The 15,174-nt window shown below is 50.0% G+C and overlaps 1 protein-coding gene and 1 long non-coding RNA gene across 3 annotated transcripts in view; both read left to right on the top strand.

Annotated features, from left to right (window-relative positions):
- LOC128934041 (uncharacterized) overlaps positions 1-15,174 on the top strand; it is a 207,620-nt gene that overhangs the window by 147,666 nt on the left and 44,780 nt on the right. The gene's annotated exons all lie outside the window — the stretch shown is intronic.
- Positions 1-15,174, top strand: part of ARHGAP17 (Rho GTPase activating protein 17) — a 43,960-nt gene that overhangs the window by 15,914 nt on the left and 12,872 nt on the right. For both annotated transcript variants that reach the window (XM_054271270.1, XM_054271271.1), the window contains exons 2-10: positions 3,245-3,284; positions 7,013-7,117; positions 8,554-8,630; positions 9,688-9,799; positions 10,002-10,078; positions 10,728-10,839; positions 11,592-11,660; positions 11,815-11,896; positions 13,973-14,100. In XM_054271270.1, the coding sequence (XP_054127245.1) occupies positions 3,245-3,284; positions 7,013-7,117; positions 8,554-8,630; positions 9,688-9,799; positions 10,002-10,078; positions 10,728-10,839; positions 11,592-11,660; positions 11,815-11,896; positions 13,973-14,100 (802 nt within the window). The remainder of the gene's footprint in view (positions 1-3,244; positions 3,285-7,012; positions 7,118-8,553; positions 8,631-9,687; positions 9,800-10,001; positions 10,079-10,727; positions 10,840-11,591; positions 11,661-11,814; positions 11,897-13,972; positions 14,101-15,174) is intronic.

The following is a 15,174-nucleotide window of genomic DNA, read 5'->3' as shown; positions in this document are numbered from 1 at the left end:
GAAGGAGCAGCAAAATGGCCAAATCATTTTGGGGACAAATGACTGGGGGCTGTCCTGCCCACCCTGCCTGGGCAGAGCCAGGCTTTGGGCTGCAGCAGAGCCCCGTGGCTGGGCTGGGCTGGGCTTCAGGCTGGGTCAGAAAGAAGGGAAAAAGTAAGGGGAATTAAAAGGAATTATTCCATAAAGCACTCTGACAGGAGGTCAGTTGGGGGCACATGGAATGCATTTTTGCAATGTCACAGCCAGCCAAAGCATTGTGATTAACATGGCTAGCATAAAAAGGTTCAGTCTTTCCCTGTGAAACCAATTGGGTTTTTGCTTGGAGTGAGTTAAGGCCATGCCACCCACAGGTAGGAAATATCCTGTTTCGTGCTAAGTACTGTATTTACTGTCTTGAAAAGAAAATTTGCCTGAAGAACCAAGAGTTTTGTTAGAAATGAGTTTCTCAGTGCCCTGGCACCACGGGGGCACGGCTGGCTCTGCCCAGGGCTTTGGCTGAGCCTGGCAGCTGTGCTGTGCTGCCAGCCTGAAGTGCTGCTTTCACAGGGTTCAGTACTTTCATCCCCTTTGTCATTAAGAGGATTATTGTAGCCATAACAAACGATTGTTCCCTTGTGTTTTTTACCATCGGTCTGTTAAAGGCACTGCTGCCCTGAGAGCTCAGTGCCAGCTGGTTCATGTCAGGGTTCTGTGGTGCAGCAGGGCAGCTCCAGCTCTCAGGGGCTCCTTTCCCAGGGGAGCAGCTCCGTTCTGCTCCAGCAGAGCACAGCAGGTATTTGGGGTTTGGGCACCTGAAGCTGCAGGTGGGCTGCCAGCCCTGTGTGCCCAATCCAATACTCCCAGGGATTTCTTCACTGCTTCAATTAGATAGCGTGCAAATAAACCCTAACAGACTTCTGACAACAGAAGTTTAGCAGTGAAAAAGGAAGTCTGTTCTTTTTTAGGAGTTTGCTGCTTCCCTGGTTAGCTGGCAGAAGGAATTAGCATCCCTCGAAGTTGCATGGAAACTTCAAACTGGTCATACCTGTAATTCCAGGAGACAGAGGTTACTTCCAGGGAGACAGAGGTTACTGCCAAGGGAGCCAGGTCCCTTTGGTGGTTTGCTGCTTTCCCCTGTGCAGAGAGGAGATGGGCTGTGCTGCTATCACAGGGCTGAGTTTTCTCTTTCATGGTTGTGATCACTGAAAAACAACATTATTTAGTGGCTCTTTCTTGGCTTCCTTATTGAAGGTGGAATGTGGGCCTGCAGGAAGGGTGAGGTTTTTCCCTGGCTGCATTTCCGAGCCTGACATCAGCAGCAGGGGCTGTTCTGCCCTGCCTGGCCTGGCCCTGCTGCTGCTGCCACCAGGGCTGGGCCAGCATCCCCAGGGAGGACACCTGCACTGTCCCACGGGGGCTCTGGGCCCTGCAGAAACCACATCAGTTTGAGAAAAACAAATACAATTATTTGAGAAATAAAATACAATTGAGAAAAATAAATACAATTATTTTGCACTTCACAAATGATCCGCAGTATGTGGGTGAGCACATTTAAACTGGGAGCAAACTGCTGCTGGCACAGTACTGAGCCACCATTTACCCCAGTGGATAGAACATCCTAGGGAAAAGGAAGGAAAGGAGAGATCAAACTTTGTATGACTCTAAAGTTGTATGGAAGCTCTATTCTAATGTTTGAGAGAGTTTGAATTAAAGTTGTGGTTGCAGCAGAGTGGGATATGCAGCAATACAATATAAATATATAAATAATAAGTATAAATAATTGCTCTCTAACAGGATGTCATTTCCGTCAGACGAAATGTTTCTGTTTGGATGGGAGAAAAGTTTATCAATCTTGTCTGTGTTTTCCTCAACAAATAAATATTGCAGTGCTGTCAGGGTATTTCAGCTGCTTTTGTCTGAGTCTGGCTGAGGCTCTCAGCTTTTCCTTTATTCTGGCATTTAATTATTAAACACCTTATGGTTCACAACTAGTTGAAGCAGATAATGTGCTGTAAAATTGAATTCAAATAAATGCTTTAAAAGCACCAACCCAAACCTGAAGGAATCCTGTCCTTGGAGGCTTTTGGCACGCTCAGCTGCTGAGGGCTGATCAGGAACTCGAGCTTGCTGTGCGTGCCGGGTTTGCAGTGGGTTATTTGACAGATTGCAGGGGCTGATAAAGGCTGGAGTAGCTGAGGGACTCTGGCAGCAGCAGGGGAAACTCTCAGAACAGGAAGAGAGCGTGCTGGAGTCCCTCCAAGTGCTCCCTGGTGTAGATGTGTAGTAACGGTGAGCGCAGGGAGGAGAGACTGGGGAAACTGAATTTATCTTTATTTTATAGGCCTGGCAGAGGGAGACTCAATCACTGCTCGAGCCACAGAGCCAACAACAAATGAACCTGTGTCAGCATTGAACAATTTCAGTTTGTGTGGGCTGGGCTGGCAGGGTGTGAGGTGTGTGCAGGGACAGACGCAGGAGGTGTGCGCAGCCTTTGGCAGTGTGTGGGAGCCAGCAGGGCTGTCCTGTGGCAGGCAGCCTTTCCTGGGAGTGCCGTTCATTCTGCTGAGCCTGTCAGGTACCTGAGCCTCAGTTCAGCAGGATGAGGGGATGGGGGTTTCTGCTGAAGGCTGGCTGTGTGGGGAGCTGCAGGCTGCCATCCCCACTGCTTTGAGGGATAAAGCTCTGCTTTAGTGCTCCAGCTCAGAGAGAGGATGGTGCCACCCCTGCTCTTCTCATGGCTTTATATTCCTGTACAGTCAGGTGCACTGGCTCAGTTTGCTTTGGGCTGTTCCAGGTGCAGTTGGAGTCACCATTTGGGGCTTGGTGCAGTGGTTCAGGTGCAATGGTTCAGTTTGGGTTATTCCATGTGCAGTGGTTCAGTTTGCTTTGGGTTATTCCATGTGCAGCTGGAATCACCATTTGGGACTGGGTGCAGTGGTTCAGGTGCACTGGTTGAGTTTGCATTGGGTTATTCTGTGTGCAGTTGGAATCACCATTTGGGGCTTGGTTCAGTGGTTCAGTTTGCTTTGGGCTGTTCCAGGTGCAGTTGGAATCACCATTTGGGGCTTGTGCAGTGGATTTGTGCTGCAGGCTGGGCATCCAGGCGTGTCAGGGTTTCCCAAACCCCCTGGGACAGGTGAACATGGTGCTGTTTGCAGTCATGGCACCATAACTTGGAACTGAGCAGGTTTTGTTGGAATTGCTGAGGCAGTCTGTGACCCTGAACGTGCCAGTTGTCTGACAATTGTCTTTTTTCCTCCCTTAGGGCTGAGAGAACAGAGGTGCTCAGTGAAGACCTGTTGCAGGTATTGTGACATGCTTCGTGTGTATTTTTTTAATGCTGTGATGTGTGAGCTTTCTGAGGTTTGTGGAGAACCTGATGTGGGGAGAAATACTGCACATGTCAGGGATGGAACCCCGGATTTTTCAACACCTGAAAAAATGGGTACATTTTGAGTAGAAAAACTCAGTTATTTCTGAGTGCGTTACATGGCTTGGTAGAGTGGAGGAGGAACCACTCCTGCTTTTAGTGAGATGAACAGGCCTGCTGTTCACCAGGAGCCATTGGTGCTGGTGATGTGCCAGTCTGCCTGGGGGAGGATGAGGAAACCCTGCTGGGCACAGCTGGTTTCTGTCCTCACTGCTTTCACCTGGACACATCAACTGGGCCTTAAGAGAAGGGGCACAGAAATCATCCCAACTGCTCACTAATAGAGTCTGTTACTGCTTGAAGTGAGTGTACAAATGCTTCTTGTTTAGCTGTGATACTTGTTCTCAGATGTGTCATGCTGACATCGATTTGTTTGCAGACTTGTCATCTCCGTGCAGATTTATCATCTCATCAAACACGACTCTCATGGTGGAATTGAAGCTGCAACTGTCACATTAGCAGGGGTGACTGATTCCGTGGAGCAGACTTGCCTGCAGACTTGTCCCACATAGCTGTCTTCCCCCATTTCTCTGTGAAGGGTTTGTGAAAGGAACACGAATCAGGGAGGGAAGTCAGGCTGTGGCTGCTCCTGGACTCAGTGTGGTGCTCATTTCTGGTTCATCAAAGAGCACCTCAGCCTGAGCTCAGGGCCTGCAGGTGGAGCAGGGAGGCCAGGCAGGTGATGGAGGTGCCCCTGGTTCAGGGCAGGTGATGAAGGTGCTCAGGGCAGGTGGAGCAGGGAGGCCGGGCAGGTGATGGAGGTGCCCCTGGTTCAGGGCAGGTGGAGCAGGGAGGCCGGGCAGGTGATGGAGGTGCCCCTGGTTCAGGGCAGGTGGAGCAGGGAGGCCGGGCAGGTGATGGAGGTGCCCCTGGTTCAGGGCAGGTGGAGCAGGGAGGCCGGGCAGGTGATGGAGGTGCCCCTGGTTCAGGGCAGGTGGAGCAGGGAGGCCGGGCAGGTGATGGAGGTGCCCCTGGTTCAGGAGGCAGCTGAGGGGTGTGCCAGCCTTCAGACGTGAATTCAGCACAAATACCCAGAATTACAGAGTCCCAGACTGGTTTGGGGTGGAGGGGATCCTAAAGCCCACCCAGTGCCACCCCTGCCATGGCAGGGACACCTTCCCCTGTCCCAGACTGCTCCAAGCCCTGTCCAGCCTGGCCTTGGGGCAGCCACAGCTGCTGTGGGCACCTGTGCCAGTGTAATGGTGACCCGAAACATTTCACCCTCTTTTCAGGGCTTTGCTTTATTTAAACTAAAAATACCTTCCCAGTCTGACAGTTGTGTTGTTCATTTCTGAGGAGGTGTGCAGCTCAAAGGCACAAAGATGTTAAACACCTTGGTAGCCTGTGAGGGCCCAGCTGCTTTCTTGCTTAGCTGCAGAGTAGTAACAAGAAGTGAAAGCCAAAAGCTCTGCCGCTCGTTGCCAAAAAAATTTTGCAAGCAAGGCTTTCCCAGGCCCCGAGCAGCCTGGCTACACCCAAGTGGAAGAATTTACTCACTTGTTTGTTTGCTCTTGGGGGCTTGAGCAGGGGCAGGAGGCTCTTATCTAACCCACGGGTTTGGAAACGTGGTGCTGCTCACTTCACAAACACGGCTCACACTTGGGCTTTTTTATATTTAGCCCAAGCTTTGCCACAGGATTGTTGCGGCTTTTTTTTGTTCTGTTTTCTGAAGGGCTGTGCTGCATTTCAAGTGTCAGTTCAGTGTGTTTCATCTGAAGACAAGGGCTATAATTCAGTGCTCCAAAGGCCTGTACAATAGCCCTGCTTTCTGGCACGGCCCCGTGGCAGATAATAAAGCAATTGTGTGATGCTCTGTACTCTGGGGATGGCCTGAGGGGACAGACAGCGTGGCCCCGGGGTCACACTGTCACTTCAGAGGTGGCTTGGAGGAGATTAATGCCCTTTGTGGTGGTGTTGCCATCTCTGCCCTAGAGAGCAGAGCAGAGGGCAGAGGGCAGCGCTGAAGTTGTGGGGTCACGTTCCTGCCGTCAGTCGTGTGGGTGCCTGAAGGAGCCTTGGCAGCTGCAGAGCTTCCCAAGGAGCCCCAGGCAGGGCTGCCCAGGCTGTGCCAGGGGCTCAGAGGAGCCTCAGCCCCAGGGTGGCACCTGCTCCACGAGTGGGACACCCTGTGCTCAGTGGTAGAGCCTCTAACTGCCTGGCCTTGCAAAGTGAATTATCCTGTAGCAAAAGGATGGCTTAGAGTGTGGTGGTGGTGTTTGCTCCCTGTGAGGTGGCGCAGGGTGCCCAGAGCAGCCCTGGATCCCTGGCAGTGCCCGAGGTCAGGCTGGGCAGGGCTTGGAGCACCTGGGACAGTGGAGGTGTCCCTGCCATGGCAGGGGTGGCACTGGATGGGCTTTAAGGTCCCTTCCACCCCAAACCATTCCAGGATTTCATTTTGGAGATAACACAACAGAAGTGAATAATCTTATCTGCAGCAATAGAGCACAAACAATACCTGCTTGTTCATTGATCTCCTTATGGGCTTTTCCCACCTGGATTTAATTTTGAATTTTGTGCTCCACGCTCTGTAGATAAAAGGCAGAGCCTTGTGCTCTCAGAGCAATCTCTGGGCAGCTTCTCTGCAGCTTTTTCTACCCTAATGGATTTCTACAGATCGTTTTGAGCACTTCAACTTGGGTTCATTTTGTCCTCCTGAAAATATAATAAAAGTGATTTTAGAGCTGTATCAAAAACTGGAATCTGTTCAGATTATTTCTACAGATGAAATCTACTTTTTTTTTCCCCCTTGCTTTTTAAATAGAACCCATTCCAAAGGGCCTCCTGTTATTCTTGGTGAGTCATCAAAATGCAGATAAACAGCATTCTTTGGGTGCTGTGCACAGAGAGCTCAGTGCCACGAGCAGTTCTGTCCCACTGCTCATCTCTGTGTTTGTTTTTGGTGTTCTTTGAAATAAAATAGTCCAAATTCCTTGCTTAAAATCCCTTAAAAGAACAGTTTATCATGTATATATTTGTCCTATTCTCAGGCTGTGTATTAAGCCATGTTTGAATTAGATGCTGATAAACAGAACTCTTGTTTGGGCTTTGACTCCCATTTTTTAATTCCCTATCCCATTTGAACCTCAGTAGTCTCTCCCTGGGAATTCTGTTTTGCTCAGCATGTGGGAGCTGTGTCCTTGTGTTTAAGAGCCAGGGAAGGACGTGCAGGAGGAGCTTGGAGTCCAGGTTTGTCTCCAGCACCTGCTTCACAAGGTCACAGTGACAATGATGAGTTTTCCCACAGTTTTGTCTCTAAATTGGTGTCTCAGGTACCTGCATGTGCCTTTCATCTCAGATGCCAAGTGCCACCCTGATGCCCTTGTGCCAAGCAGGACAACGCTTTTTCCCTTTCCCACTTTGCAGTGCCATGAGCTCTGACTGAATCTCTGTGCCACTGAAGAGAAAATCCAATTTCAGTTTCCCCCCAAGCATTTTTGCTGTCAGGCACTTCTCCTAAGCAGCTGCACTTCTTGTAAGCTGGAGAATTTGAGAAATCTGCAGCCCAGAGCTGCGTGTGGTACGGGGGGAAGGTTTTCTGCTGAGGCCAGGGAAATAACTTCTGGTTTCTGTGTTGTTTTCCCTTCCTCCCCTGTGGCCGAGCAGATCGAGAGGCGGCTGGACGCCGTGCGGTCCGTGTGCCACCTGGCCCAGAAGAGGCTGATTGCCTGTCTGCAGGGCCAGCATGGCACTGACCCCGACAAGAGACACGTGAGTACAGCTGGGGGTGCCAGCAGGGCAGCACGGCTGTGCCAGAGTGCCAGCAGGGCAGCACAGCTCTGCCAGAGTGCCAGCAGGGCAGCACAGCTCTGCCAGGGCAGCTTGCTGCTGGCACTGGTGGCACTGCAGTGAAACACCAGTGAAACTTCAATGAAACTTCAGTGAAACTTTTGTGAAACTTTAGTGACATTTCAGTGAAACCCCAATGAAACCCCATTGAAACTCCAGTGACACCCCAGTGAAACTCCAGTGACACTGCTGTGACAGCCCAGTGACACCCCAGGGACACTCCAGCGACAGCCCAGTGACATCCTAGTGAAATCCCAGTGACAGTCCAGTTAAACCCCAATGCCACCCCCCCAGTGACATCCCAGTTAAACCCCAGTGCCAGCCCACCCCAGCACAGCCTGGAGCAGCTCAGCAGTGCCAGGACACCTCGTGTCCCTGCTGGGTGCTGGGGGCTCTCCTGCCCCAGCCAGGGGAACAATTGCAGCTCTGCAGCTCTGCCCCATCCAGGGGAACAATTGCAGCTCTGCAGCTCTGCCCCAGCCAGGGGAACAATTGCAGCTCTGCAGCTCTGCCCCAGCCAGGGGAACAATTGCAGCTCTGCCCCAGCCAGGGGAACAATTGCAGCTCTGCAGCTCTGCCCCAGCCAGGGGAACAATTGCAGCTCTGCAGCTCTGCCCCAGCCAGGGGAACAATTGCAGCTCTGCAGCTCTGCCCCAGCCAGGGGAGGTGATTGCAGCTCTGCAGCTCTGCCCCAGCCAGGGGAGGTGATTGCAGCTCTGCAGCTCTGCCCCATCCAGGGGAACAATTGCAGCTCTGCAGCTCTGCCCCAGCCAGGGGAACAATTGCAGCTCTGCAGCTCTGCCCCAGCCAGGGGAACAATTGCAGCTCTGCAGCTCTGCCCCAGCCAGGGGAGGTGATTGCAGCTCTGCCCCAGCTCCTCAGGCCTGGAGCTGCCCTGGCAGCTGAGCTGGCTGGAAATGCTGTTCTGTACACATTTGGTTCTGCCCTCCTCAGCAAAGCTGTAGTTGGGTTTTCTTAGAGCATCAGAGCCAGAAAGAATTCACAGTCCCACTTTCCTTTTATTGAGTAACAGACCTGGAGCAGGAGCACACAGCAGAGAGAGGTGACAAGCTGGGTGCTCAAATCTCAGCTCTAAGCTGTTTATCTCTCCTTGGCAGTGCCTGAGACACGCTTTGGGCCAGTGATTCCAGCTAAAACTGAGAAGAAAATGCTTTTCAGTGTCTGAGAACAGGAGTCTTGGGGCTCGAAACTTGTTGTGACTTGGCATTTTCCTGGAGCCCAGGAATGAGCTGTGTTTGTGTAATAGAAACCATATGGAAGGGGAGCAGAACCTGAGAGGGGATGTGCTGGAAAGAGTGAGCAGCAGCAAGCTAAGCACTGTTCCTTGTGTTCCACAGAAAAAGCTTCCTCTCACAGCCCTGGCCCAGAACATGCAGGAGGGCTCCATCCAGCTGAGTGATGAAACTCTGCTGGGGTGAGTGTTTGCCTTTTCCCTGATTGCTGTCTGACATCTCATTGCTGCAGGGCTCCAGTGAGAACCTCTGGGTGCACAAAGGCAGGTTTCAGTCTAATAAAACTTAATATTTCTAGTTTCTCTAATCCAAAGGGAGGAACTGTGAGCAAGCAGTTTTTCTGCAATGGTCTGGGGACAAGCTTTAGGCTGAATTGCATTACAGAGGATTTTGATTCTCTGCTGTCATAAAAGCTTTTAAAATGGCTTTTTTCTTTGTGGGTTAGTAGAAATATCATCTCCATTTGAAGTTTAAAATGTTGTGTATTCTACAATTAAGCTGCATTTTTATTTTAAACTGCATTCTGCAGGTTTGAATTGATGACTTTAAATAGTGTCGATTTTCATTAATGGCTCCTAGTTCAAAGTAGCCCAGATTTATCTGTCCTGGGTTATTTGCAATTAACAGGAAAGTGGCTGAAACAAGTGAACCTCCCTGTGCTGAATTCCTGGAGCCAAGTGGGTTTTCTCATTGCTGGTGGGAATTCTCATGGAGACAGCGTAGAATGACCTCAGAAACCTCTGAGAACATATTTCTGAGCCACTGCAGGAGATTCAAACCTGGATAAAAATCTCACAGAATAGGGGTTTTCCTTATAACAAGCATAAAATGAAGGTCAGGTCATGGGTTTGGAGCCTGAGGTGCTGGGGATGGGATTGCTGGGAATTAGGGTGTTAAGACCTTCACATTAAAGGGGCTTAGGAAAAAGTGAAATACTGCATTGAGCAGTTTCTCTGTGAGATGGAAGGATGGGCTTGGAAATAAATACTGACTTTGTGCCCTCAGGGCTGCTGTAATCACCTGGATGTCTGAAAGCCTCCAAAGTGTTGTCATGGCTCAGGAATTTAGGAGAAAAAGGTTTAATAACAGCACTTGCCTGTCCCAGATGGCTCCAAGAGAGCACAGAGCAATTGAAGGGTTGCTTTGCTTTCTGCAGCACAAAGCTTTGCACAGCTCTGCTCTGCCTTCAGTCCTCCTTCAGTCAGTAACTGCCTTGACAGATTTCTGTGATTCTTACAGGAAAATGCTGGATACCTGTGGGGATGCAGAGAACAAACTGGCAATGGAGCTCTCCCAGCATGAAGTACAGATTGAGAGAGAAGTCATAGACCCACTGTGCCTGCTGACAGAGGTGAGGCAGCTCAGCCTGAGAGGGGAACACGCCTGGACTGATGCATGAACTGAGCAAAAGTGGTTTATCTCAGTGCTGGCACTAAAAAACTGCTTTAAGGAGCCCTGTGTTAGTGGTGGGAAGTGGCTGTTAAACCTACAAGATGTAACTTGTTACAGTGCACAATTTGAAATGGAATGTAAGCCCCCAATTCTCATTTCAGACAGAGATCCCAAACATTCAGAAGCAGAGGAAGCAGCTTGCAAAGCTGGTGCTGGACTGGGATTCTGCAAGGGGAAGGTAGGAGAGCATTTTAGCTCCTGGCTGCTTTTCTGTCCATGTGAGCTCCTGGTTGGCATCTGATGGCTCCTGCTCTGCTCTGGTGCTTGCTCCTGAAATGCTGCTGTGAGCAGGCAATGGGTGAAAAAAGGCAAACTTACATTTCAGTTACACCAAGAGAGGATCCATGACTGCTAGATCCAAACAGAATCAGGATTTCAGAGTTCTTGCATGCCTGGATACAATTGGAAAAATGTTGGGAACTCGTCCAGTTTCCAGTTCATACAAGTGCTTAACTTAAATAAGGAATCACTGAAGTTCTCAGCCTGACTAGGGAACAGGAGCTGTGTGGAGCCATGTCCTTGGGAGGCTCCTGGGTTTTCCATGAGTGCCTCTGGATGGTTTTACCCTCCCTGAGAGCTGGGGGAGCCATTTTCAGCACGTTCCACACCCATGTTATGGGGCAGACACAGGATCCTGGTGATTTTTATAGCTGCTGCTGGCTTGTGTCAGCATGTCATGAATGGTGTGTTTGGAACCTTTTGGTCTGTTGGAAAACCTCTGGAACTGTGGGGGTTGTTCCTGTAGAGAGATGCCAGTTCCAAGGGAGCCATAAATGCACATTTGTGTTGAATATTGATTCTCACAGAATGAAATTTTTCTTCTCCAGATACAACCAAGCCCACAAAACTTCAGGAACGAATTTCCAAGTGCATCCCTCAAAAATAGAATCTCTTAAGGAAGAGATGGATGAAGCTGGGAATAAAGTAGAGCAGTGCAAGGTAAGGACAGGATGAGTGTCCCTTCCCCAGCTGCCATGGAATTGCCCACTTGTGCAGCCGCAAATCATGTGGCTGTGGCAGTGCCTGTCCTGGGGGCATTTCATGCCAGCTGATCTCTGGATTGCTGCGGTTCAATGAGGAACTCCATCCAGGCTGTTTCTAGGTTGGGTGTTGGACATTTTCATGCCAGCTGATCTCTGGATTGCTGCGGTTCAATGAGGAACTCCATCCAGGCTGTTTCTAGGTTGGGTGTTGGACATTATTTTCAGTTTCAGTCTGAGCCAGCTGTGTCCTAGCCATGAATGGATGCTCAGGGTGCCTGGGTGCTCCAGGCCATGGAGCAGAAGGAGGCACCTGGAGGAAACTGAAGCTGGGCCTGTGACTCCTCCCAGGACCTGGGACACCCCTGAGCAGCTCGCATTCATTTTCACTTCTCAGCAGCAAATGCTCCATTGAGCACTGAGAACTGAAACCATTTTTATTAGCACTTGTCTTTGAGTGCTATAAATATCTGGACTGAATGGCAATGTGTCCTTGACTGAAGGAGGCAAAGTCTGCTTTGCTGCATAAACCAGAGTTAAGATTCTGAAATCAATTTGAAGAAATGATTGAGGCTTGAGGAGCACTTGGATCAGAGCAGGTGCATCACAGCTCCTCAGTTCAAACTTCCTGCAGGCAAAACAAACACGATGAATGAGTCTGTCAGATTTGAGATGAGTAAACGTGCTGTCCTGTTGCCCATGTTTCCCCAGGACCAGCTGGCTGCAGACATGTACAGCTTTGTGTCCAAGGAGGGGGAGTACGCCCGCTGCTTTGTCACGGTGAGTGCTGCCCCTGGGCTCTGCTCCTGCACAGCTGGCCACACACACTGGGCTCTCACAGGTGCCATTTGTGTGCTAAACCTTTAGTCTTGTCTTATGTGCTCATCAGAAGCTAATGCTCTTTTTGTTTTTAAAATGTGGCTTCTGTTCTCAGTTATTAGAAGCACAAGCAGATTACCATAGAAAAGCATTAGCAGTCATAGAAAAGGTCCTCCCCGAAATCCAAGCCCATCAAGGTAAAGTAACCTGTGCTCTGGCTGATGCTTCTCCTTGCCTGTGCCACCTATGCACAATATTCTCCTCCTCTATCTCGATTCTCTTGCATGCACACTGATTTAATGAGGCCATTTTGAGCTGCTTAACAATTTTACATTCCCGAGCATAATTCCATCTTCCTGTTCTCCAGAGTTCTCCAGCCATGTTTAACACACTAATCAAATATTAATTAAGGATCTCCCTGGTACCCAGGAGGGGAAAGGAAGGATTTTTCTGTTTGCTTACCTGTTTTCCTTGTGCCCTTTTGCTGAGTCACAGCTGGCTCCTCAGGCCAATGGAAGTGTCATTGTGATTTGGTTCTTGAGTGGTTACAGGTGATTATCAGGAAAACTTTTAAGGAGCTGGATTTTTTTTCCCCTCATTTTGGGCAATCCTATTTCCCAATGTGCACTGCATGCAGGGAAATTGAGAGTTTGGGTTCTTGTGCTGATTATCGGCTGTTAAAAAATGGAGTTGTACAGCTTCATTTCTTCCCCAAGAAGAACTGGGACTGCTGCCAAGCTTCCACTGCCAGGGCACTTTCTTTGGGATGAAGATGCACTGTGTGTTTTGGAAACTGCTCCCCAGAATGTTGGCTGTGCTGTCCCTGAATCTTTGGGGCACTAGGTGAACAGAGCCTGAGGGCAATACAGTCTGAGCTGGGGCAGGCTCAGGTACCTCCAGCTGATGCAGGTTGTTAAAGATGAACCAATTCAGTACATGAATCAGTGGGAGCTTTGTGGAAAATGGTGTGGGATATCTGCACTCTGTGAGAGGAGGTGGTGCTGCTGCAGCAGCAGGGCTCAGCAGGGTGTGCAGAAGGTTCTTTGTGGATATGGCTGACTGAAATTTGCTATTTTTGCATGGAATTTGGGACAGGGCAGCTGAGCAGCAAAGGCTTCAGATCTGGCCTCCCTAGAAGGGGCCATGGTGGCCAAGTGCTGAGTGCAGGGAATTTCTCACCTTGTGTTCCTGGTGTCAGAATCCCATAAAGGTTTGGGTTCGAGGGACCCTAAACCCACCCAGTGCCACCCCTGCCATGGCAGGGACACCTCCCACTGTCCCAGGGCTCCCAGCCCTGCCCAGCCTGGCCTGGGCACTGCCAGGGATGGAGCTGGCACTCAGAACAAGTGCTGAGCTTTCCTTTCCTAATGTTTGCTGTAATTTGCAGAGGTTGGGAAATGCCTTGTGCATCTCATGGCGTGTTAACAAATGAGAGGGACTGAAACAGGACAAGGGAGGTGATTGATGTGGTTTTGTAAAGAAAAGGGGTGAATTAAATCCTTTGCAGAAACACTTTGCCTTCGGAGCACTCTTTGAAGTCCTCTGAAGTTTTTGTCCTTCTTGGCCTCTTTTCCACATAAAAGAAATAACACATCTGTACTAACAATAACCTTTTACATCTGCATTTTTTCAGTTAAAGTAGCAGAAATGGGTCAGAACATAAATTACAGGAAAGAACAAATTCACATTCAATTTGGAGAAATTTGTGCAAATTGGAGTTAAACTAGAGTTGAAGAATTAAATTGAAAATTTGAATGTTGTGGTGCTGGGCTGTTACCATGGTAGTTCTGATGTGATACACTGGGGCTGTTAACATTCATTTTAATTTGCTGATTTAAGGAATCAAATTTAAGGAATAAAACAGCTCAGTTTTTATTCACCTTAAATACAGTTAAAACCAAAATCAGCCCAGGTCATGCAGTCTGGACAAAATTTTCCTCACAGATTCTTGCAGAGCCAAATCAGTGTTACTGGAACGTGCAGCCTTGTGCTGGCACTTGCTGAGGTTTGTTATTTGTAATTCCAGTTACACACAGAGTTTGTATGTGATATTCCATCCAGAAAGATGCAGAAGTATTTTTTTCTTGACCACCAGCAGCTCATTTTCTCTTTGCTCATGATCCAAGGGACTTTACCAATCAAGGGCTGTAAAACTCCTGCTGTAGCCTGAACGTTTCTGTGCTGTACTAGAGGCTTTCCTCTCTTCTTGCCCGGGCTGTGGTTCAAGGCTTTGGTAGATATCCTGCTCAGTGTTTTGATGCTCTCCAACTTAGACAAATGGACTGAAAAGCCAGCCTTTGGAACCCCCCTGGAGGAGCACCTGAAGCGCAGCGGGCGGGAAATTGCAGTGCCCATCGAAGCCTGTGTCATGATGCTGCTGGAGACTGGCATGAGAGAGGAGGTGGGTGATGCCAGATCCAGGGGTGAGAGAGGAGCTGGGTGATGCCAGATCCATAGGGGTGAGAGAGGAGCTGGGTGATGCCAGATCCAGGGGTGAGAGAGGAGCTGGGTGATGCCAGATCCAGGGGTGAGAGAGGAGCTGGGTGATGCCAGATCCAGGGGTGAGAGAGGAGGTGGGTGATGCCAGATCACAGAGATCAGAGAGGAGCTGGGTGATGCCAGATCCATAGGGGTGAGAGAGGAGCTGGGTGATGCCAGATCCAGGGGTGAGAGAGGAGCTGGGTGATGCCAGATCCATAGGGGTGAGAGAGGAGCTGGGTGATGCCAGATCCATAGGGGTGAGAGAGGAGCTGGGTGATGCCAGATCACAGAGATCAGAGAGGAGGTGGGTGATGCCAGATCCAGGGGTGAGAGAGGAGGTGGGTGATGCCAGATCCAGGGGTGAGAGAGGAGCTGGGTGATGCCAGATCCAGGGGTGAGAGAGGAGCTGGGTGATGCCAGATCCAGGGGTGAGAGAGGAGCTGGGTGATGCCAGATCACAGAGATCAGAGAGGAGGTGGGTGATGCCAGATCCATAGGGGTGAGAGAGGAGCTGGGTGATGCCAGATCCATAGGGGTGAGAGAGGAGCTGGGTGATGCCAGATCCAGGGGTGAGAGAGGAGCTGGGTGATGCCAGATCCAGGGGTGAGAGAGGAGGTGGGTGATGCCAGATCCAGGGGTGAGAGAGGAGCTGGGTGATGCCAGATCCAGGGGTGAGAGAGGAGCTGGGTGATGCCAGATCCATAGGGGTGAGAGAGGAGCTGGGTGATGCCAGATCCATAGGGATCAGAGAGGAGCTGGGTGATGCCAGATCACAGAGATCAGAGAGGAGGTGGGTGATGCCAGATCCATAGGGATCAGAGAGGAGCTGGGTGATGCCAGATCACAGCCCAGGAACAGGGGAAAGAGGGCCCAGTGAAGCTCATAAACTGGGGTCTGTTTGTTAATATGTTGCTTAACTAATTTCTTCATTCAGTGGTTGGTAAATGTTTTGCAACAGGATAACCTCAGCGCTGTGTGAAGTATTTTGGAAGTG

This window comes from Melozone crissalis, unplaced genomic scaffold (genome assembly GCF_028551555.1).
Source record: "Melozone crissalis strain CALT ecotype California unplaced genomic scaffold, PUWL_Pcris_2 ptg000012l_1, whole genome shotgun sequence".
In the NCBI taxonomy this organism is placed as follows: Eukaryota; Metazoa; Chordata; class Aves; order Passeriformes; family Passerellidae; genus Melozone; species Melozone crissalis.
The sequence above is the reverse complement of the archived record's forward strand: the minus strand, read 5'-3'. Positions and strand labels throughout refer to the sequence as shown.